The following is a 23,655-nucleotide window of genomic DNA, read 5'->3' on the forward strand; positions in this document are numbered from 1 at the left end:
TGCGTGATTTTCACTATCTTTCTTTTTTATCTCTATTTATAATTCTATAGGACTATCAAGTACCCAGGGCATTGTTCAGTTGATTACATGACGTAGATTATGTAGTGTTTACTTTTTCTCTATTTATTTACGTATATCATCCAGTTGGGTGTACAGCTATTTGTATATCTCTATCTATGTATATCTATTAATTAAAAGAAGGTTAAAAAATGAAAGCACTAATTAGGTTTATCAAGATGGGAAAAAATCATTTAATTATAGAACAACTCACTTTCGTAATAATGATAATCATCTTTCTCTTTTAGAAGCAAAGAACAAAAAGGAAGCTCTTTATACATCACTCCCTACTTTTCTTCTTCTTTTGGTTTATCTACCACCACAATATTAAATGTTTAATCCGAACACCGGAAAGTCAAACCCTCTTTCCACCCCCTTCTTCTTCTTCTTCTTTGTTCACTTAATACTGTGCATAGTGTTACCTTGCCATTTAATATACACATCTATTTATCTATTTAGAACTTGTGTAATATGAAAAAGAGTCTGGTGAGCCGAGACTTGTTGTCTATACACAAAGAGGAGCTTTTCAACTTTGTTGTATCGTGGTATGGATCACAGATAACAATAGAAAGTAAAATAGACCAAAGAATTTCAAGCACTTTTACACCTCTCCCTATTGTATGTTATGTATTCTTCTATGCACTCATCAATCAACCAATCGATTCACCCATATATTTTATCTTATTTGATCTTATTTCTTGTGTATCTAGAAAATACCTTTTTCTTCTTCGTTTTTGCTTCTTGTTGGACAAAGTTTGACTTTTTTAGTTTACTTTTGTATAGCTTAAATGCATTAATTCCGTGTAACACGGCGTTTTGAAAATGAAAGTGAAACATAAATATATTGTACATCTTGCGTTACCATAGCAACCCGATGTGTAGTTTTTTTTTAAATAGTCTAAATAGCATCTTATTTTCTTTATTGTTTTATTATGCTGTGATTGCATCTGTACTGTCAATTGTGTTTTTGCGTTGTCCAAGCAAAGAAGAATAGAGTTCATCTGTCATCTCCTCATGCCAGGTACCAGCTGGTATCGGAGCCATGAAGTTTTGGAGCTTCTCATGAACATTAAATCTAAGACAGCCACAAAACATATAAGCATTTCATTTTGTTGACAGGATGGACCCTAATTCAAAAATAATAATCATGGACTTACCGTAGTTTTCGGCCCTTGCTTGCCTTGTGATCTACAACCTTGTTCTTCTTCTTTATATCAGCCTGTTTGCGAGCAGCCCATCGCATACCCATTGCAATAGGATCCTCTGTATCAATCATACGGGACTCAATCAATTCACGAAGCTGTTGCTGGTAGAAATCATTGTCGTCAAAGATCTCGGGATCATAAGCGTTCAAGTGACGATCGACCTTTTCTCCACTCTGCTCTTCTTCTATCGGCTCAGGCTAAAATATTTTAGATTGTTAGTAATATATATATATATTTGACCACATTAACACTAAACTAATTAGTAGAAATCTCTACAAACCTTGCCAAGAATTTTGTATTCTGCTCTTTGAAGTTGTGTTCGCTTCACCAAAGTTTCTGAGTCGGCAAGGGTATTATCGATTTGTGTCATGATGCTCTAAAGCACACACACAATAAGCTTTACTAAATATACATATAATTTTATATATCTATCTAGAAACTTACTTGATCAAACGCTTTGAACTTTTTGTTTAAACGGGCACTTGATGCAGCTTGCACCTTGTTACCCCATTTCTCCAAAGTGGAGTTACGGAAGGGAACAAATCTAAAAAAAAATGTTAATGTTTTGCTATTTTTTCTTACTGTTTGGTATATTTAATATAATTCATTAACCTACACGTCATTAATCTGTGAAATATCCTGCCAGAGCTTCTCAATATATTCATCATCATCATCATCAAGGTGTCTCTTCCTGCTGTTCCAATCACACTCGTCAAGGTCAACTGTGCCATTATCCGACAGCAAACTTGTACGCAGATCCATAATTTCATCAATGACTTCTCTCAAAACTTCCTTGGCACTATCAAGATCGCCTTCAATACCCTCTTCCTTTGCCAAAATTTCAGGCCATGTATCATGCTAAAAAACCAAAAAACAACAACAAAATAAAAGCATTACTAAAGACCATTCAAAAATAACAAGAACAACAATTTACTACATATTTGCAGACAGGCCGTACCTGAGGAAGCTGATTGGCGATCTCTACAAGCTTTTGAGCACGAATGCGACTCTCAAGGAAGTTATCCCACAATTGCTGATAAAACAAAATAAAAACAAAATTATAAGATGTATGTATGTACGTATGAATTAATTAATTATGTACTTGATCCATAATTATCATTTTTATGATTTAGTAATAAACTGAAAAAAAGGGTGTCTTACCAATTGCTGTTTAACATGTTGACCTTTTTCAATATCACTTTGTGCACTTTTTGACATTTGCGAAATCATCTCCCTAAAATAAAGCAATAAGTTTCTCTCTCTCTCTCTCTCTCTTACTCTATTTTTTATCTATTCTTCTCTTTTTCCTTTAATTCTTTAATAATTCATTTTAAAGCTTACTTTTCATCCTCTTCGATTTTACGGAGTTCATCCTTGATTCCGGTATTTTCTTCCTGTTCTCCCTCATCCTCATCCTCATCGCTGTCGTCTTCAACCTCACCAAAGGCCTCAACTTCTTCACGATCTTCACCGTCATTATCGTCCTCGCTACCGCTTATGGCATCCTCATCTGCAGATTCCTGGTCTTCACCAGATACACCCTGCCATTCGTTGTCAGACTGTTCTTCTTCGTCATTAGAAGAGTAAATGTCTTTACGGCTGGCTCTCTTTCCGGAGTAGCGGGGATCGTCCATTAAGAATTGCTGGTTTCTAAGGGAACTTTTGCCTACTTTCAAGTAGTGATCCCGGGTTCCTTTTTCTTTTTCTTCATCAACTTCGGCATCGCTTTCTTGGTTAACTCGGTCATTCAAAGGTCCGTCGAGATCTTCGGGATCATAATCTACAGTAAAGAATGATGTGGTGTTGGCGGGAATTGTACGCAAATAAAAATTTCTTGAAACGTTGTATTGACGGTTTTCAAGAGAACAGGGGAGAAAGAGGGTAATGCTTACCCTTTGGTGCAGTTGTGTCAAGATCAGCAATTTGATCTGCGAGCGATTTCTCTGTAATAATTATTTACAATTTTTCTTATATTAATAAAATATTAAAAATATATGTATACAGAGGAGAGAAGGATGTTTAATTGGTCATGTTAAATTAGCTTACTAGGTGCCATAGTCTTGAAGTGTATAATAGTAGATTACAGGCAATTTTTTTGATTCAGCTTCATACAGCATCAAAAGTGGCTTTGATGTGACAGCTTCTCATTTGTGATAGGATTTAAAACACCGAAACAATGGCCACTGCCAAAAAATAGAAAAAATAAGAAAAATCTTAAAGTCATTACTATTGTTTTTTCTTTGTTTTTAGTCAAAGAAATTTTCAGTTGTATATTTAGTTTAATAAAGTAAATGATACAAAAAATACAAAAGTATAACTAAGGACTTTGAGAAGATATACTTGAATTGGCTGTTTCAAAATTTGTTTTATCATGCATTTTTTAAAGAAGTATAATCTGAACTTTAATTCTGAGATTCAAAATGCCAGATGCTTAAATAAAATAAAAGGGTATTGATTGAGATATTTTCTTGAAGCAGAACAACAGTAAGAATTGCGTTTAGTATTAATATTGTTAAGAGTACTTGATTATTATGTTTTTTTTTGACAGTTCGAGCGAGTCAGGGTGAGTTGTCCTGGGAATAAACATTATTAATGGAAACTGATCTGCAAGTTTATGCTATGATACTAATGTCGAATTAATGCTGACAAAAATAAATCAAATGAAATGAAAATGAAATAGAAAAATCACATTCTTTTTATTCTTTTTATTTTATGATCCAATAAACATTTTTGCTTTCTATTCTCTTAATATAAAGTTGAAATGCTTGGAAGCTGAATCGTGATTTATAATAGAGAAAAGACTATAGATATATATACATCATGAAATAGAAATAGGAATAGAATAAAGTAAGTGTACATTAATTACTATGATTATTATGAATTTTCTAGTAAATTTTAGAGTCAAATCTTCTCATTACCAACTTACATATAATTATTCTTCCTTTTATTCTTGTTCGTTTGACTGACATAATTACACATGGATCTTGCCTATTATTCTCTCTCTTTTTTTAAAAAGAAAACACTATAGGATCTTTGTTGGGGGTAAAAAGGAAATCAGGTTAGCCAACGTGGGTTAATTTGTACTCGTGAAACCAAATTTTCTCGCGACCCAATCTTCCATTTACAGATTTTTCTTTGCTTGTTTAATGGTCAAATTGGACAGTGATCCGAGCACAAATCCTTTTAAGAAATAAAGAGTAAAATAAAAATCAGAAAATACACATATAGCTTGTACCGTTTTTTATTTACTACCTTGTACTAGGCCCACAAATTTTAATTTTTTGCTTTATTGCTTCCATAATCCTACAAGCACATAAAGCTCCAAATGAAATTAAATTGGATTCAGTAGTAGAACTCGACTCACCAAAGGTTTTTCCGTACGCACAGCAATGGTTTTACTTATTACTATTGTTATCTCTCTTTATCTCTCACTCACTTCACCCCTCCTACTTCTTTTTTTGTTTGGTATTTGCAAAGTACCTCACTTGCTCACGTGATTACTCAACAATTGAAAAAGTTGTCCAACAAAAAACCAACGAAGAAAATATTAAGATTCTGGAGTCTTACAATACCTGCAATTAAGCTGGGGAGCAGCATTGTTTGTTTGTTTGTTCTTAGACTTTTAGGATAATAATATTTGAATTGTACTGCAGTGTGTTTAGTTGGGGTATATAGATCAGTAAATCTACTATTTATTAGTATTACAAGTAGTTGTACTTTATTGACAAAGTCATAGTATTAATATAGATGTCTCCATATATTAAGCTTCTGTGTTTGTCTAAATTTGTTACACTGAAAAGTCTTGAATCGCATTATTATTCGTATTCTTACTCACCAACAAAATTGGCGTTATGCAGTAAGAAGGACAAAAATATCCAACTTAGGGTTGTTTTATTGCTCTCAAACAAGAAATATTGCCCCAGGATTATTGTAGAAAAAGAAAAAGAAAAAGAAAAAATTAGTTAATTTACTGCTATTCTTAATAATAGTAAAAACCGGAAATAGTTCCAACTTGGAGGATTAGGTCGGGCTAAGTGTAACTGAAACCAGTTAAGAAAAAACAAGTACAAAATGCACATGAAAATCGAGAAAGATGTCTTGGAGAAAGATAAAAGAAGAGGAGACATAGAGGTCTAGCATAGGTTATACATTAGTCATAAAATCCTGATCGGCGGCCCTCGGATCGCAGTTTTAGCTTTTAGCTCAATCTCATCGTCTCATGCTAGACAACCACAATAAAATAAAATAAAATAAAATAAAATAAAATAAAATAGTTCGTAGACTCAAATAACCAACCAAGAGGATTATAGTGGCACCACATAAATGAATTAAGCAAACCAAGAAACGCTTATCACTATAACATATATAACATATATATATATATATATACCTATTTCTTTACTCGTTTGTCAGTTATCTTTCATTACTTTCATTTACACTCACTTTCCCCCTCACACTCACTCCTACCAACCAACCAACCAACCAACCAAATGTCAAAAAACGACCAGAAACTGGCCGGTTTCGATAATATATGGCTTCAATTGGATCATCCTCAGCGACTCATGAATGTCTTCAGTCTTTGGGTATTCAAGCATGAACTCGAAGTTGAAGCAGTCAGCGAAAGCCTGGAAAAGCTCTGCAAAGAATACCCTCGATTTACCGAAATACCAATCAACGGCAGCTCATTTCACACCGCAACTTGGGCAAAAGCTGATCCCTGGTGCCCAGTCATGAACATCAAAAGACACACCCTCGAAAAACCTACAGAAGAATGTCTCAAGGCCTACATGAGCGAAGAAATTATCAAACCATTCGACCCCGAAAGACCATTATGGCAACTGCACATGATTTCTGGACTGGAGAACGGCAAGGCTGCTGTGTACTGGAAAGCACATCACGCCTTATCCGACGGCGAAGGATTTATCAGAAGTTTACTTGCTGTAACCTCGTTTGGCGGCAAAGAAGATCAGCCAAAGCTTGTAACTCACGCCAGAAAAACCAACCTGTTGACCAAGTCTGCACCAGTGTACCCCATTACCGATCACACTCTGTCGGTTCAACTCATCAAAGACATGGCCAATTTCCTCATTCTCTGGCTCTCATTCTGGCTTCATGTCATATTCGTAAAGCTGTACTCGATCTGGATTATTGTGGAGCACGATGTCCGTATGGGCTTGGTGTGCCTTTTGCCCCTTCATCGTCACGATCTCTACTATTCTGGAATCCAAAAAAACCAAAAAGAAATCTCCTGGTCTGAATCGATTACTCTCGATGATGTCCGAATCGTCCGAGAGGCCTTCCACGGAACAGTCAATGACATAATGATCGTAGTAGTAACAAGAGCCATCAAGTCCTATATCGAATCCTTTGGCACACGCAAAGACAACTATGCTAGAATGCTGATTCCTCTGTCTCTTCGCCAACCCGACGACTGGAGTACTCGTAATGTGGTCAGTGGAACATGGGGCTGGTTCTCGATGAAGGATCTCGACACACGTTCATTAGTAAAACAAGTCCAGCGAGAAATGACAGCCATCAAGACCTCCTATTTCCCTACAGCCTATTATCAGTTTATGCAGAGCGTCATGGGCTCTATCCCTGGTATTCTCCCTCCTCTTCAAGTCGTAGACTTGTACGCAGACATTCCTCATGCCGTATTCACCAATGTACCCGGCCCAACAACCCCTATCACATTTGGTGGCCAACAAGTCGAAGAATTCCGTCTCTGCAGCCCACTTTCTGGAAAAGGAAGTCTTGGTATCGGCCTTTCATCATACTGTGGAAAGCTCGCCATTACCACCCAGTCCGACAGTCACCCCGAATACCCTCATCTTGCAGATAGTATTTGCAAGCGATTTGTGAAAGAGTTTGACCTTCTTCTTGCGGAGGCCAAAGATGAGTTGGCCCGTAAGCCCGAACTCAAACCTATTTCATAGAAACTATACGCATTAATTATTTAACCATCATACATTTTTTAATATATATAATATATATATATATGTACATATATTATATTATATATATAAAATAAATAAACATCCTGAGAATTTTCATTTTATTATTATTATTATTAAAGAAATATACAAATACAAAATAATCAGATATCTCTGTATAATATCAACAATACTGATAGAAAAAAATTGAGAGAAAAAGAGAAAGGGTATGATATGGTTTGTAAGGAATGGTAAAGATATATATATATATATAAAGGCTAATATATATATCCCGGCCGAAATATAAGACCAAAAAAGCAGACTGAGTATAACTTTGATTCTAACCGAAAGTGGTTAAAATATAGTAGATAGTTATAAAGCAAAAAGTTTATTTAAAAGAAAGTGTATATATAAAGAGTGCGAATGCGAGAGCAAGTAAATGAGTAAATGAGTAAAGTGAGTGGGGTGAATAAAGTGAATGGAGTGAGTAAGATGAATAGAGTGAGTGGAGTGAGTAGAATGAGTGAAGTGGGTGAAGTGGATGAAGTGGATGAATGGAGTGAGTGGAATGAGTGCTTGTATATATATAAAGAAAGGTAGAGAAATAGAGGGAAAGCGAGAGAGCAAAAAATGAATAAATAGATAAGTAATTAAGTAAGTAAGGAAAGATGTCAAGAGGTAAATAGGTAAAGAAGAAGCATTATTATGTTTTTATGTTATGGGCAAAGTATTGGTAAAGATTGGCATAGTGTGTTTTGCATCGACGAAGACCACTCGTTTCTCCAGAAAGAGAATGACGGGTATTCCCCAATTGGCTTTCAAAGAAAGGTGTGTATGAACTACTGCTTCTGCTGCTGCTATTACTTTCACTGATACTATCATCATTGGGTTGGGCAGATTCTGTCTTGTCGTTTGTCGAGTTAGAGATAGACTGTCTTGGGATTGTCTCTGAAGTGTGCAAAGTACTAATGGCCGATTGAGACGAGCTGCGAGTGTTTGATGATAATAACAGTGCAGAATGTCTTTGAGCAATAGGCTTTATCTGGGTCAAGCTTTGTCGATGCCACATATTCCATGTCATTCGGTTGACTCTAAAGCCGACCTTTATGTATTTGTTGAACTTGGAAATAGCTAATTATATGGAGGCTGTTAGTATATATAGAGTTTTTTGTTCACGTATTAAAGAAATAAAGATGTCTTTTCTCTCTCTCTGTCTGTTTCTACCTGGCCACAAGAAGAGTAGTCTTCCACGTTGGTTTGGAATCCGAAGTCGTAGGTATCGAGTAGGTATGTTGTATCTGCTGTCAACAATCGTAATCTTCATTTCAAAATAAAGTAAAATAAAACATAAAAGAGTTCTAAAGAAAGCATAAAAAGCTATGCGATTCTTTTTTTTTATATATGTTTAATTGATGGGGGCTTAAATTCTACAAATGCTCTTTTTTTTTGGGGTTAGGATTCATATGTAACAGTGCAGGGCTGTAGAACAACCTATACATGTCTCCCACAGCTATGATTGCATCAATGTTTCCCTAAATAGGAGCTACAAACTTGACCGTTTAATGTAAGCTTTTTTGTCTCTAAGTCACAATCATCTTTACAACCCCACATAGTAAAAAGACTGGAATTCAAAAAATGAATTAAATAATGATACTATAATCAATTAAACTCTTGCAGAAAATAATAAAACAAATCGTATATGTGTTAGATATGCTGTCCAACAAAAAATAAAGCAAGTGTATTGGGGTATATTTGGTATTCCATGTTTCATAGCACAAAGCAGGCGTCTTACTCCTTCAAATGACAAATATTAATAATAGCATATGAATTCTATTGATCCATTGATCTATTGATATATTGACACCAAAAAACCAAATATCTTAATACCCCCCCTCATGTCTATAAAAGATCATTATTACTCCTTTTTAACGTTCTAATAAAAATAAATAGGCAGAAGAATTTGAATACTATAAAACCAATCCTTAATAAAATTATATACAAGTTCAGTACAAATATTTGAAAAGAAGAAGAAGAAAAAAAAAGTCTCGGTACTTTTGTAATGATGAAACCCAAAAGAACAAGTTATCTCTGCTAGGGTCTCAATTACCATGCTCAAAAGGCTTGATTGGATCAGAACCCAAGACATACGTACATACGTATATGCATACATAAAACCAAAACAATTCTTGTACCAAAGAGCCACGGACTTATTGCTATGATTTTTAAATAAAATAAAAAAATTAATAATAATAAGAGCATGGAGTTATACTGCCACACACACCTTTTTACTCATTCGTCCCGTTTCCGAGCCAGCCCAGATAGCGATACCAACAAACACAAGTAAGACATGTAGAATTCCGATAGCAAAAATAACGAAAGAAGAAGAAGAGAGGGAGACTGAACAGTTCCTCGGATACCTTTCTCTCTCTCTCTCTATCTTTATTTGAACACAACACTCTTGAATCTAGAGCAATTACAAAATAAGCAAAATATATATACATATATATATATATTGAAGCACACATATCAATGCCGGCAGACGATATTAGCCTAAGTGCCTCCTGGACAGACCTTGGAGAAGCTCTTAGAGAGAGTGCATCCGAGATCAGTCCTGCAGCACTTATCTCCGAATACGAAAATAATCCTTTGTTCGTAAATGATGAACATGTATGGCATAATAAACTTTTAGAAGATCCTCATTTGGAATAGACTAACATAAATATATATATATTCTAAAAAGTCCATACTATATGACAGATCAGAACACCCCTCTAGTCCATCTTCTGAAGAAGAATGGATGGACGTACAACGCACTGAAAAAGGCTCACTCGAGGCCATCAGTTTGTCCCAAAGAATAGACATAGAGTTGAATGATCCGCCCAAAGAGAGGCCAAGCGATGAATCTCAAAACAGCAGATTCTTTAGAGCAACATCTACTGTTGAACAGCTATTCGAATCAACCACAATAAGTTCAAGTATCTGGAACGTCTTTTCTATCCCAATTGTCACCAAAACACCATCGGCTTGGTACACTCGACCAGCCACCTTTCCCGATCTTCTAAACTCGCAAGATTTTGGTCCAGATAAATCCAAACTAAAAGACCTCGAGAAACTAGGCAACACACAAACATCCCTAACATCTCCGTCTTCTCCCTATTCTATTCAGCTAGCTTCAGATGGACGTTCGTTCACGCGTGAACAACAGCCCGTTACAGCAAAAGCATCAGCAATGACACCACCACCACCCACAACACCAACCATGACACCGACATTGTGGGCAGTCAGAGGCATGCCTGGTGCATTTCCTTGGGGTTGAAATAATAATAATAATAATAAAAATAACTATAGACGTCAAGTGTCCCTTGTATATTTTGGCACTAACTATAGCTAGAGTAGCTTATTATGTTATTTCTTCTATCCTATTTTTTTTAAAAATAATTTTACAAAGACAAAATGTAAAGTCTTTTATATGTCTGTATGTACGTGTGTGTATATGATTGCGGCTTTAAAAGATGCGTTTTTAGTTTAATAAACGCAAAAAAAAAATGACTTTCTCAAACACGTCTCACTTAGTGCACACTCTGGCAACATTACAAAGAAAGCTACTCTCCAAAAGAAGGTAAAAAGAAGAAGAAGAGGAAGAAGAAGGGAGAGTGGAATCATGTTTGGTGTGCTATACTCCTTATGCTGCCAGCCTATCAATAACAGCCTGTAATTCCTCCTCACCGTACACTCTAAAGTGACGTCCGGGTGTAACAGATGCCAGTTGGACATTAGCCTTGTTAAGCTTCTCCTCCATCACAGACTTCAGGACAGTAAGTGAAAGGGTCTCGGCCTCTTGAAGGGTCATGGACTATTTCACAAAATATACAAAATAATATATATACACACATATATCAATATTTTCTCCCTACGCACAAACACCCACATACACACACACATACACGCGTATATATGTGTGTATACATGGTTGTTTCTTTTAAATAAAGATCCATTCAAATTTACCATGTGGTATTCCTTCTGCAACTCTGTCTGTGCACCTTCGGAACCAGATCCAATAGCTTTTGCTTGGTAGCTCATAAATGTACCAGAAGGATCAGCGTGGAACCTAGATTACCATTTATTATTTTGTTAGCTATCTATATACTCTTGTTCCCTGTTTCTCTTTTCATCTTTTTTCTTTTCATCCCAATGCGTGTATACAGTAAATAATGATCGTGGTAATAGAAAGGTTTATGGCTTACAGCTGAGGACCCTTTTCATCGATACCGGCGATAAGCAATGCAACACCGAATGGTCGACTCTAAAGCCCATCAACATGACAATTAATATTTCTTCCATCACTACTCCATTACCTAACTTTCACACACATATATTATCAAAATCTACAAAAAAGAAAGAAGACTTACCATGATAGAGTCTTCACCATCAGCACCCTCACCGAATCTTAATGCCAGATCACACACACTCTGGGTTACACTCTCAACCTTGAGACTCTCTTCATATGTAAAACGATGGTTCTGTAGCATGAATTTAGCTTGGTTTGACATCTTTTTTTTTGCTTGGTCATACAAAATAAGCATAACAGTCTTTACCTGTGCAGCAACACGGGCGTGCTCAATCATTGTTCTAGCGTCAGCAGTCATTCCACTGACAGCACATCCCAGATGTACATCGATTTCCATAACCTTTTCAATAGAGCTGGCCTCTAACAATGTAGAGGACACTCGCTTCTCAACTGCAAGAATAACACCTTCCGAGGTTTGAATGCCAATGGCTGTTGTACCGAGCTATGTTAATCATTATTAGTTATTAGTCTTTTTTTATACATTTTTATTGAATCATTACTATATATATATATAAAGGTGCCTGAGAGACACATATTATTTTTTCTTTTTCTCTCTCTCTTTTTCTGTACTGATCCATTTTATTTCGGTCGACGTGAAATGTGATTTATTACCTTGATGGCTTCAATGGCATACTCGACTTGGAAAAGGCGTCCCTCAGGAGAAAAGGTATTGACACCACGATCGTATTCAGAGCGCGTCAAAAACATGGTATAGAAGCGATAAAGGTGAGAAGGAAATCGCCAGGTGCACGTAAGCGACCTTGAGGGCCGCAGTTGAACCTCCGAAGACAAACGTGACGTAGCGAATGTAAGCGTAAGCAGGTCTCTGCTATAGGATTTGGCTTCTTGATATATATACATTTTTTGTAACAGGTACCCATATACGCACAACCACACGAGTGGTACTCAGTAAATTTGACTTTATTTGGATTTTTTTGAAATACATAAATAAAAAGGGTTTATATAAAGGTATCAAAGACAGATATATTAATAGCACTCATTCAGTGTATACAAAAGTCTAATTATATTTTTGATAATATTTTACTGCGAATAACATATATATATATATTGGTTTTTGGTAACCAAAGTAAAAGGGACAGTATAAATTCTTTGGATATATATATATATGTGTGTGTGTGTGTGCACTATCTTTTGCTGTTGAAATTTTATTAAGATTTTTATCAATTCTTGCTTTGAATTTGCTATGGTTTGCACCCGACTTATTGACCGTAAATACAAGTATTATCATTGCATATCTCTTCGGTGTCCTTAAATGGCTCTCACTCAAATCTGATTTAAGCTTTATTTATTCCCAAGCTATCATATACACACACACAACATAATATAATATAATATAATATAATAGACAGTTGTTAAAGAATCAATAGATCGATTTAAAGAGATTCATAATTGACCTCCCCCCTTTGCCTGCTACAAATAATACACACATATATATATATTTACATCGGCGATACATCGGTAACCTTTTATCTTTTTAGCTTTATCACTTGGGATAAAATGTACATATAATAAATATTGAGTAAAATGTCTTAAACCACTAAATCATCATCATCATCATAATTTACGGATAAAATTCAAAATAAAATCTTTCTATGTTTTTCGTTAATCTGTATCGGATATTCATTAACCATGGTCTTGAAAGAACAATTTTATTGGTGTAGACTCAAACTGAACAACAAATATTCTAAAACATATCAGCTTGAAAAAAGAAAAGAAAGAAAAAGAACTACATGGTAATAGATCAGTAAACTCTAATGCATCATGCTATATTCGTGCAGAAATAAGTGTCTATTGATGCACCATGGAATACACAAATATATCAAATGCTTGCATTTTGTTAATGTCCCGTAAACAAAATTTGCACTTTGAATTGTCGAGATTAGAATATGGTGGGTTTAATGAATATCCGAGACATCTTGGAGAGGAGCTATTTGATTTTCCTCTTGGTGGAGTTGTGGTTGGCTACCCAAAACTGACAGTGGGTGACACATTTGTTAATAGGTTTCTAAGCAATATTGAATAATAATAATCATTATTATCAGAATCGTCTTGATACCCAATGTCCCTGTTTCATGTTCCTATGACGAAAATACAATACCAAAAAAAAGGGGGTTTAACAGGAGTTCTTTTTTTTTCGTGGAGATCCTAACCAGATGAACACACTCAACCTATAGCCAATCACACGTGAGCCGCTCGCTAGCACGTATATAAAAAGGCAGAACAAAAAAAACTCTTTTTTTGTTTGGTTTATACAAGTCTTGAACATCTCTTTACACATCCTTATCATTATATATATATATATATATATTTAAAAAGAAGATGTTAGAATATCTTGCTCCAGAAATCATAGCCCATATTGCCGACTATCTTCCCGAACAATCGGCCGGAGAACTAGCTCAAACATGCCAATCTTGCTACAATGCTGTCTTGCCTCGGATCTGGCAGCAACTATCGATTGTTGAGCCAGAACATCTGTCTCGTATTGCACACCGTCTGCAGAGCAACAGATCATGGAACCAGAATGCAATCAGATTTGTTCGAAGTGTAAATTTTTCAAAAAAGAACAACCTGCTTCATTCGATCTATCCATCACACTTGGCTGCCATTCTTGGCTACACGATTTCTGGCCTTGACGACGATACCCGAGCAGCACACAGACCAGAATCACTGATCCCAAGAAAAAATCAACCCATGGACGACTTTGCCCGCAACCTACTCATATTGTTTCCTAATATTTCAAACTTGGATCTAGAATGCGATCTGATGCTCTCAAGCTTTTGCTGTGGAACAGGAGCCACCAAAGACCAAGGTCAACCAAGACATGATTCTCCGTATGGATTCAATGGTGCCCTGAGACTACGAGATTATACCACCGGAAACACCGCTCTTTTGAGAGCCATGTTGGACTATTTCCCTAATATCCAGGAACTGACCTTGGAAGGTTCCCGGATTGTATCGATCTGTGACGACATTGATGCTTCTATTCTTTCAAAACAAGACATCATTGCTTTGACCTCTTTTGACTCAAGAATGCTCGGTCGACTATCACTGAGCTATTTAAGCCACACAATACCCTTATCATACTATCAGTCACTGTTTTTGTGCTTACCAGAATTATATGATCTCTCGCTAGAATGGTTCTATCCTCCTACAAAAGAATACTATATAGCTCTCTCAAGGCTTATCCAAAATACCTTTTCTTTAACTCCAGGATCTGTTAATACTTCCAAAAATTCTTATAAAGTACGATTTACCTATCGATCAAACAAATAATCCTTTTATATGTATATATATATATATTTTTCAAAAATAAAAATAAAATAAAAATATTTACACACTATATCATATATATATAAAACTTTCTTCTTTCTCGATCTCACATAAGGAAACTTAAGCTGTGTTTTAAACCCACTTCTTGAAAGGATTCAAGTCACGCAAGCAGTCCGAAAATTATTTGTGAAAAATAGCAAAAAAATGAAAGTTGATACCGCTTTGTACCAAGCAAACATATACAAATGGAAGTGCATCGCTGTCGTTTCGTGGAATACCAACCTGCGGCCATCAATGCGCTCAACTTCACACCCCCTACTGCAAAGCAGACACGCTTGGCTGTAGGCAGAGCCAATGGAAATATCGAAATCTGGGATCCAGCTCAACGTTACCGTCTCGAGAAAACCATCCCAGGTGGTAAAGATCTTTCCGTAGAAACCCTTGTGTGGGCACATCAGTCGATCGTAGTCGATCAGGATCAGGACGATGAACCCGAAGAAATCGAACACGAGCTTGAACAATTGCTTGCCGCTCCCCCACGTCTTTTCTCGTCTGGACTAAACCCTTATATTATCGAATGGGACACAACATCACTCACGGCTAAAGTGAGTAAGGGAGAAAGAAAGAAAGAAAAATAGAAAGTGACGGAATGGATAAGAAAATGCAGAGATAAGAGTATTTTTTTTTCTGATAAGAAAATTACAGAAATCTGTTGATTCGAACGGTGGTGCTGTCTGGTGTTTGGCTGTCAACAGCACAGGTACTAGACTTGCAGCTGGTTGTGAAGACGGCTGTATTAGATTGTTTAACATATCCGACGGTTCCCTCGAGTACATGCGTAGCTTCGAATCACAAAAAGGTATATATATAATAGTGCCTTTTGCATAAATATTGCGGAAAAATATAAATAAGCTACTACTACTACTACTACTACTACTACTACTACTACTACTACTGATACTGTTGTTACTGCTGCTGTTGCTGTTGCTACTACTACTACTACTACTACTTTGTTATTATAATCATTGCCACTTTTCTTATTCTAACAAAATAATAATGCTGTATTTTCAGGCCGTATTTTATCTGTTGCATGGTCACCCGAGGATGATTTTATTGTGTCGGGAGGATCGGATAGTTCGATCCGTATTTGGAATGTAGTTACAGGAAGAGCTGCTCAACGTATGACGGTCAATAAGGTCAAAAATGACCACACATTGGTATGGACCGTAGCGGTCTTGAAGGATAAGACTGTCGTTTCTGGTGATTCACTTGGAAATTTGATGTTCTGGGATGCCGAGCGTGGTACTTTGAAGCAGTCTCACAAGGCACACGGTGCCGATATTTTGTCGGTTGTGACCTCGCGTTCCGGCGACCAGGTCTTCTCGGCAGGTGTTGATCGCAAGCTGAACTGTTTCCGCAAAGTACAACAGCAAAGAAACAACAAAAATACCTCCACAGCAGGTAACTGGGTAAACATTGGAAGCCGTCGATACCATTGGCACGATATCAGAGCCCTTGCTCTGGACGATCGTCCGTCAGTTAACTCGATCGTATCTGGTGGTGTTGATGTCGAGCTTGTCGCATGCCCGGCTGCCGAATTCCCACAATTGATCCAAAACAGACTTCCTCCTTTCCCTCACAAATATCTCATTGCATTATCAAGATCACAGAAACTGATCATGTCAACCTTCTTCAACTCCGTTTCTCTCTGGCAATTGGGCAAAGGTAAAAAAAGAAGCAAAAAACAAAATACAAGGGCTTTTGGATTTGTGTCGATCAAGCCAAGTAAATTTAAACTAAATCTAACTATAATTTCTTTTAAAAAAATATTAGCTGGACCTCTTGATTCAACCACAAAGTATCATAACGATCTTCCCCAGATGCTGGAGCCTCACCAACTGGTTCTTGATTTACAATTGAAGCCCGACTGCAATATCACATCAAGTGCTTTGTCAGAAAATGCAGAATGGATTTCAGTAGCTGACATAGAGAACGTCCGTCTCTTTCATGTCACAAAATCGGTAAGTACCAAGAGAAAAAAGAAAGAGGGGAGGGAGGGACTGACAAAAATTATATACATGAACAAGATGTTTATATTAAATGCATATCTTTTAGGATACCACTCCTGGTCAGTTAAATGTGAAAAAGGATCGGGCGTTCGAAAGTGCATTAAACGAGTACCTCCAGAAACACAACGCAAGTTCTGGAGCACATCATGTTCTTTTCACACCTGGATCTGATAAATTGATTGTTGTGACAGCGGAGTCTCGGATTCTCATCATCGATCTCCTCGGTTGGAAGGAGGGTTCATTTGAAATTCTCAGAGAGTTTGGACACCACCGGGGACTCGACAACGAAGGTCGCAGCACGGATAAATCAAAGGTTGCAACAGTGATTTCATTGGCAGTAAGTGCCGATGGCCAGTGGCTTTCCACAGCAGACGACGATAACCGCATTCATGTATTCAATTTAGACAGCTTAAAGGTACGTTTAATGAGTCGCTAGTTAAACACACAACTGTAATGGGATATAATATAATATGCTTACATTGGCTGTTTATTTTTCTTATATGTAATTAGCATCACATCAAACTTCCCAAATCATCCATTCCTCATACAGCACTTTCGTTCAATGACTTCCGGCCAAATGAGCTCTGTGTCGCTTTGGCATCAAACGAGTTTTATATTTATAATGTCGAGACCAAGCGCTTAACAGATTGGTCCAAAGCACACACTGACCAATCTGGTAGCAAGCTGGTTGAACAACGTGATAGAATCCGCGGTATGACATACAATCCCGAATGTCCCGACAAAATGATTCTTTACGGCAGCACCTACCTTGCTCAAGTAAAACTGAGTGACACTGCTACTTCTACTACTGAAAAATCTGCGAAACATCAAAAGCGCAAGTTTAACGAAGACACATTGAAGGAGGCAGATGAACAAAATAAAGATAATACTGAAGCAAAAAAGAAGGGATCCATGGATGTACATATTGCACACAAATATCAGCAAATCCTTTATTGTGGTTTCCTGGACCACAATTCTATGGTGATGATCGAACGACCGAAATTCAGCGTACTCGAGAAATTGCCACCATCCTACTACAAAGCACAGTTTGGTACCTAATAGATCTTTCTCTCTCTATCTTTTTTCTTTATAACAATAAATCCCACACACACACACACATACAAAAATACACACAAAAGTATTATGTAAAAAAAAAAAAAACAATCAAAAAAGGAAAGAAAAGGAAGCTCTATAAAAGGATAGTCAATTTGCTGACAAACTCGGGATTTGCTTGCTCCATTGCCGTTTTGCCATCTTCATCACGTAAAGAGATATCACACTGATGATTGTGTAATATTTTGGCTGTCTCCAATTGCTCGGAGATGTAGGCTATAATTTATATATATATATATAAATGATGGTGAATTTTTTTTTCTTTTAGCTTTCATCATAAACATACCATAATGCAGAGGTGTTTCCAATGTATTTGCCTAACCAACAATCGAAATCAAAGTTAAAATCATAACTATAATTGGGATCATAAAAATATGAGTATATAGATATGGATATATTACCTGAGCATTGATATTCGCACCAAGTTCAATTAATGCTTCTGCCATGTCAGGGAAACCTCGGTCACATGCATGGTGTAATGGAGTCAGGCCCTAAATATAAAGATATATACATTTTCATAAGTCCCAAGTTTTTGTTTTTGTTTTTGTTTTTGTTTTTTTTAAAAAAAAGGCAAGAGACTCCAAATATTACCTCGTCGTCTTTACTATTAACAGAATCGTTGTACTTTGTTACTCGCTCGCGGACCTTCTCCACATCACCAGCACATGTCAGGCTGAACAGATCCTCCTCTACTATTTCTTCAGTATCATAGGACAATGTGCTTACAGAAGTTCCAAAACCTCTTGTCTCTTCCTAAAACCAATATATAAGTATATATATATATATTAATTAATATTACAGAACAATTATTCACACAGACAAGACGATACAATTTATTCCCACATTTCTTTTTTTTTTTTAAAAAAAAAAACCTTAGTGCAAGACTTACATCAACTCCTTCATATTTGTATTCTCCCGCGCGGGACCACCCGACTTTTAGGGATTCTACGAAAGAAACATAGCCTTCCTTGGCCTCATTTGCGGGCATTCCATAGATTGATTTCCAGGCATCCCATTTTGCGCGTGCGACGAATTCAAACAAATTTGGTTTAGGGCCATTGCAATCACCAATAATCACTTGCTTAAACAGGGCATACAACTAAAAGAAAATCTGTGTAAGTTGGTGATTATGATATTTTTTGTGTGTGTATGTGTAAGAAAGACTAATCGACCTTTAACTTGTTGTCATTTGAAATAGAGATCTTCTCATGTGTGCTGAGATAAATGTAAGCTGATTCAAACCAGTCATCAAGTTGTGCAGACTCCATGATGTAACAATAGATAAAATGGATGAAAATCACGAACCCAACACTCCGCTGGGAACAAAGCAGCAGCAGCATCAGCAGCAGCAGCAGCATCTTTATAAGCCACTTGGCTCCATCTATTTGACAGCTGTCGCACGATAATCTTATTTTGTACCCCTCCTTTTTGTTCTCTTCTTTTTTCTTTCTTTAGTTCTTTTTCTCTATTTGCTTCTAGATGGCCAGCTTTTTGTTGTATTCTTTCCTCAGCCTTTTGTCGACTCCCTTTGGTAGCGTTAAGCCAGTCTCTAGGGCTGCTGTCTCTTTTACGGGTGGAAAGGACTCTATGTTGGCCCTGCACCGTATTAAAGACAGTGGATCGACTGTGGCTGTCCTGGTCACCTTTTGTCCTCCATCAGGAACACCTTTTAGAGCACATCCTCTGACTGTTATCAAGCAACAAGCTGAGGCCCTTGGTATTCCTCATGTTGTCTGCACAGTCGATGGACCTGACTACCTGGCTAGCTACAGATCAGAGATTGTTCGTATTGGCAAAGAGTTTTCTGTCGATGCATTGGTAACAGGTACAGTTTATTTGTCAATTTAATGAAATAAAAAGTGTTCAGAGTCAACCAAAAAAAAAAGGATTGAACGCGTCTGATTCGATGATACTTGATAGGTGACATTATGCCTGTGTGCAGCGATTTTATGGAAAGAGCCGTCCAGACTACTGGAGTATCACTTGTGCGTCCACTGTGGATGGTTCCCAGAGACGAGCTCCTGGCCGATATGTGGGCCCGTAATTTCAATATAATCATTTCATGCGTCAACTCTACCAAACTTGGCCTATCAGATGAAGAGTGCGCAGGATGTATTGGAAAGCAGTTTACAAAAGAATGGCTCAAGAAATTATGCTCCAAGAATGCAAAGGTTGATGCGGCAGGTGAATTGGGTGAATTTCACACAATGGTACTTGATTCTCCTCTTTTCCGCTACAAGGTTGAAGTTGAGGGAACTTGTGGTCAAGACAATAGTTATCTCTTTCTCCAGATAGACTCCACGCGTCTTGTCCTAAAATGATCTAAATAGTACTCATAATAATAAATACCCACATCACCAAATTATATATCACCATACCATAATATACCATATCTCAGTAGAGTTGCAATTGTGATGATATATACAGTCATTCCAACAAGCAATGTCGTTGACGAGAATGGAGCCCCTGAGCCCATGAAGTATATTATCAATCAGGATGAGTTTATTGTCGAGGCAATTGCGACTCATAGTGAATACTTGAAAAATGTGACCTTCAGTGAATTTTCATCCGCTTGCCCGATGCAGATAGATAGACCAAAAGATGATGACATTCGTATGAAAGAGGCAAATGTTAAACGTGATTCTGTGTACTATACTTTCCAGGACAAGGTTAGATTTTTCTGATCTGAAGATTGAAAAGTGTATGAGTACGTCAGCTGCAGCAAAACAATTGGGCATACACGTTCGAACGGCGCAGAGATGGGTGAAGCAGTATAACATGTGCCCTGACAACATATTTGTCAATTGTAACAGAGTTGGTCGCAAGTGTATTCTTACTGAAGAGCATAAAAATGTAGTTATCAACTTCATTGATACTAATCCCTCTGCCACTGTTGTTGAAGAGACAGAGCATTTATTGAAACGATTGAGTGATCTTAAAGTTTCACGCAGAACTGTTTATAACTTTATGAGAAACAAACGCAACCTTTCGTTGAAAAAAGCAGATTTCCATTCTATTGGAAGAAATAGCCCAGCAAAGATTGAGAAACGGTTCGACTGGGTTCGTAAATGGGAAAATACAGACATGAACTTCCTGACGAATTGCGTGTTTCTTGACGAGTCTGCTTTTGATATCAATATGAAGCGCTCTAGGGCTTGGACCCAAAAAGGAACGCGTGCCATTTTTACCAGGCCTATAACGAGAGTAAACACAGCGCCTATTTTGGGTGATATCTATGCCTCAGGTTTGATCACAGTTGGCGTACGAAAACCAAGACCTACTAAGAAGAGAAAGGCTGATGGGTATATAAGTTCAGGAACTGTAACGAGTCATTAAATTAGTTTCTTAAAAATGACTCTAGATGAAATGGACAGACATCCACATATGAAAGGTCACTATATAGTTATGGATAATGCACCCATTCACAAACATGAGAACATAAAGAAGTATATTGAATATTGAGGATATAAATGTGTGTATCTTCCTACTTACTCTCCTGAGCTTAACCCAATTGAACAATTCTGGGCAGTTGTAAAGAGTAAGGTTAAACGTCATTGGTTTCTGCAGAAAGATACTTTGTCCAAAAGGATTACAGAAGCCTGTAATAGTGTGAAGCAAAGTTATTTTAAAGGATTCGTCTCGCATTCTTACAATTGCTGGGACAAATGCCGAAACAAAGAACTCATGTAAATGGTCTCAACAATACAGCGATTAAACAAAAAAAAAAGAGAGAACGATCATAAAGTAAGGCAGGCAAATTAGGACCCCCACCCCCCATTATTAAGACGTGAAGAAGTGTTGTAGTTGCTCAGAGTATCTGTTTGTCGTGATGAGCAGAATTGACGTCGCTGCCAACGCAAGATGTACATTTTGCTGAAGCGACAGCTTCTATTTTTCTTGTTTCAAATAAGTCTGAAGGTTAAAGAAAGCTTGAGCCAAATCAAAGCTGTCAATCACTAAACGATCAGAACCAGGGTGAAGAAATATGATATCCCCAACAGAGAGTCCTTCATCGCAAAGACGCTTTTGCTTGGTTGATGGGGAATTGTCCATTGAGTTTTGGGAGGTGTCATTACCGTGGCATTCTACATTGGCAGATTTACCATCTAAGTCATCTTGAATGCACTGTTGGCGTTGTGGGGGCAGGTAATCATAGTGCACAGTTCGAAAATGGTCTGATAAGTCATTCAAATTACTATGATGGTCGGTACAGCATGGGCAGGCAAAAAGATCTATCACGGATCCAGTGTTTGAATCATTAGAACGATGCCGCAATTACAGGTGTTTTTTTGTTGTTGTTGTATCGATGGGTCAATTTCAAACGAGCAGGGAATACATATCCGTAGCCATCTCGAAGGTAGTTGCGCAGTTTTCTTGGTGTGCTGAATACATGGGTGCAATCATTGCTATCGAAGCAGCGATTAATAAGGTACACATATTGCTTTGCACCAGACATCACGAAAGTAGGTAAACAGAAAGTGTTTGGAGAAAGGCAAAGAGGAGGGTGAGGTATTCAGGATTGATTTTGGGTTAGTATCTCAATAATGGGAAAAGTAGATACTGTGAGAGTGTTGTTTATTAGGGAGGTTTGTGCAATTTTGCTTTACCAATCTCTTTTCCAATGTACTAGTATGGGTAGAAATGTCTTCCCAATCTTCTGAAGTTTCATTTTGGAGAACCTTACGGACAGCCTGGCAGGACAGCCTGGATAGCGTGTACCCTAAGTTTAAGGGGACGGCATTTCTTGGTGAGGGGCGACATTTTTATTCTACCGGAACACAAAACGTGGTCCTTTTTTTTTGGCATAAAATAACTATATCTGGCTCCTAAAGATACAGAATATTTGAATAAAGACATTCTTTTGTACTTTTCAGAAAAAGAGCGGATGAGGACTACTTACCAGCTGGTACTGTCTGACTGGGAATATAAGTTGGTTAAAGAAAGAGAAGGACATGATACGCGTAAGCAGGTCAATAAATAGTAAGATATCAAACAAGATTGCGTCACAATCTAATGGGAACCACCATCTTCGAAGTTCTCTTTTTTTTTCTCACAACACCATTGCTGTTTACAACTTAGATAAGGTAATTCTAATAAATTTTCCGTATAGCAAATGATATTATACATGCTCTTCATTCTTCTTGCTTTGCAGGATATGTTTTCCCCGTATTCGTAGGGTGCTGGTGTAGATTTTGAGTGGTCATTAATTGGTTGCTACTTTGAATTGCTGATATATTGTCCATCATACACTGAAGACTGATCATTGAAAATAGTGCTGTTGGGTTGGTTATTCATTTGAGGCTGGATAAATAGAAATATGATTATGTATAATATATCAACAAAATTATTAATAAAGCCTTAGAAAACTTGGAGTAGTAATTTATTAATTAAGGCAAAGATATAATTACAGTTTTTTATGAGAATGCTTGGTTTGTTATAATGTATTTCTTTGTATTAACTTTAGTACTCTTTATATACTTTTTTTTCAAAAAAGCACTGCCAATATTTAAAATGCTGCTGCAAACTACCTGATTGTTATGTAAGTTTCAAAATCAGACACTGTAGTAAACAAGGGGGAGGGGGCTGAACATGATGTACATTCTCAAAATGATCAAGAAAATTTCTCGATACAGTACTTT

At 37.0% G+C, this 23,655-nt stretch overlaps 10 protein-coding genes across 10 annotated transcripts; 6 read left to right on the top strand and 4 right to left on the bottom strand.

The window, feature by feature from the left end:
- The first annotated feature begins 5,675 nt into the window (after positions 1–5,675).
- Positions 5,676–7,357, top strand: PHYBLDRAFT_79489 (hypothetical protein). The gene has a single exon (XM_018443468.1). It carries the CDS (start codon positions 5,753–5,755, stop codon positions 7,196–7,198), a length of 1,446 nt encoding a protein of 481 aa, XP_018285585.1. The 5' UTR covers positions 5,676–5,752; the 3' UTR covers positions 7,199–7,357.
- Positions 7,358–7,569: 212 nt separating this feature from the next.
- Positions 7,570–8,542, bottom strand: PHYBLDRAFT_79490 (hypothetical protein). Its single transcript, XM_018443469.1, has 2 exons — positions 8,420–8,542; positions 7,570–8,326 (listed from the first exon to the last, which is right to left on the bottom strand). The coding sequence occupies exons 1-2, from the start codon at positions 8,517–8,519 to the stop codon at positions 7,899–7,901; spliced, it is 528 nt and encodes a 175-aa protein (XP_018285586.1). The 5' UTR covers positions 8,520–8,542; the 3' UTR covers positions 7,570–7,898.
- Positions 8,543–9,303: 761 nt separating this feature from the next.
- Positions 9,304–10,511, top strand: PHYBLDRAFT_69415 (hypothetical protein; the record flags this gene model as incomplete). Its single annotated transcript, XM_018442092.1, has 4 exons — positions 9,304–9,343; positions 9,452–9,535; positions 9,714–9,862; positions 9,936–10,511. The coding sequence occupies 4 exons, from the start codon at positions 9,304–9,306 to the stop codon at positions 10,509–10,511; spliced, it is 849 nt and encodes a 282-aa protein (XP_018285587.1).
- A 126-nt stretch (positions 10,512–10,637) lies between these two features.
- PHYBLDRAFT_128111 (hypothetical protein) lies at positions 10,638–12,253 on the bottom strand (the record flags this gene model as incomplete). Its single annotated transcript, XM_018429202.1, has 6 exons — positions 10,638–11,048; positions 11,201–11,303; positions 11,440–11,498; positions 11,605–11,715; positions 11,791–11,985; positions 12,156–12,253. Coding segments are annotated over 6 exons (737 nt in total), but the record flags the coding sequence as incomplete, so codon positions are not given.
- A 1,112-nt stretch (positions 12,254–13,365) lies between these two features.
- On the top strand, positions 13,366–14,837 carry PHYBLDRAFT_174239 (hypothetical protein; the record flags this gene model as incomplete). The annotated part of the gene is made up of 2 exons (XM_018437214.1): positions 13,366–13,542; positions 13,881–14,837. The coding sequence occupies 2 exons, from the start codon at positions 13,366–13,368 to the stop codon at positions 14,835–14,837; spliced, it is 1,134 nt and encodes a 377-aa protein (XP_018285589.1).
- A 242-nt stretch (positions 14,838–15,079) lies between these two features.
- Positions 15,080–18,049, top strand: PHYBLDRAFT_128113 (hypothetical protein; the record flags this gene model as incomplete). Its single annotated transcript, XM_018429203.1, has 6 exons — positions 15,080–15,277; positions 15,347–15,439; positions 15,540–15,693; positions 15,906–16,692; positions 17,000–17,318; positions 17,414–18,049. The coding sequence occupies 6 exons, from the start codon at positions 15,080–15,082 to the stop codon at positions 17,960–17,962; spliced, it is 2,100 nt and encodes a 699-aa protein (XP_018285590.1). The 3' UTR covers positions 17,963–18,049.
- Positions 18,050–18,160: 111 nt separating this feature from the next.
- On the bottom strand, positions 18,161–19,289 carry PHYBLDRAFT_189028 (hypothetical protein; the record flags this gene model as incomplete). The annotated part of the gene is made up of 6 exons (XM_018439601.1): positions 19,189–19,289; positions 18,906–19,115; positions 18,608–18,769; positions 18,418–18,507; positions 18,303–18,333; positions 18,161–18,232 (listed from the first exon to the last, which is right to left on the bottom strand). Coding segments are annotated over exons 1-6 (660 nt in total), but the record flags the coding sequence as incomplete, so codon positions are not given.
- A 206-nt stretch (positions 19,290–19,495) lies between these two features.
- On the top strand, positions 19,496–20,337 carry PHYBLDRAFT_174242 (hypothetical protein; the record flags this gene model as incomplete). The annotated part of the gene is made up of 2 exons (XM_018437215.1): positions 19,496–19,841; positions 19,937–20,337. 2 exons carry the CDS (start codon positions 19,496–19,498, stop codon positions 20,335–20,337), a joined length of 747 nt encoding a protein of 248 aa, XP_018285592.1.
- A 93-nt stretch (positions 20,338–20,430) lies between these two features.
- PHYBLDRAFT_69421 (Homeodomain-like DNA binding domain-containing transcription factor) lies at positions 20,431–21,352 on the top strand (the record flags this gene model as incomplete). The annotated part of the gene is made up of 2 exons (XM_018442093.1): positions 20,431–20,685; positions 20,708–21,352. The coding sequence occupies 2 exons, from the start codon at positions 20,431–20,433 to the stop codon at positions 21,350–21,352; spliced, it is 900 nt and encodes a 299-aa protein (XP_018285593.1).
- A 552-nt stretch (positions 21,353–21,904) lies between these two features.
- PHYBLDRAFT_151455 (hypothetical protein) lies at positions 21,905–22,472 on the bottom strand (the record flags this gene model as incomplete). The annotated part of the gene is made up of 2 exons (XM_018432685.1): positions 21,905–22,211; positions 22,282–22,472. The coding sequence occupies 2 exons, from the start codon at positions 22,470–22,472 to the stop codon at positions 21,905–21,907; spliced, it is 498 nt and encodes a 165-aa protein (XP_018285594.1).
- Between the last annotated feature and the right edge of the window lie 1,183 nt (positions 22,473–23,655).

Source organism: Phycomyces blakesleeanus, assembly GCF_001638985.1.
Source record: "Phycomyces blakesleeanus NRRL 1555(-) unplaced genomic scaffold PHYBLscaffold_29, whole genome shotgun sequence".
Lineage (NCBI taxonomy): Eukaryota > Fungi > Mucoromycota > Mucoromycetes > Mucorales > Phycomycetaceae > Phycomyces > Phycomyces blakesleeanus.

Coding starts and splice junctions, on each gene's coding strand:
- PHYBLDRAFT_79489 (XM_018443468.1), top strand. CDS start 5,753: ATGTCAAAAAACGACCAGAAACTGGCCGGTTTCGATAATATATGGCTT.
- PHYBLDRAFT_79490 (XM_018443469.1), bottom strand. CDS start 8,519: ATGAAGATTACGATTGTTGACAGCAGATACAACATACCTACTCGATAC. Junction 8,327..8,419: donor ACTACTCTTCTTGTGGCCAG/GTAGAAACAGAC, acceptor CCATATAATTAG/CTATTTCCAAGTTCAACAAA.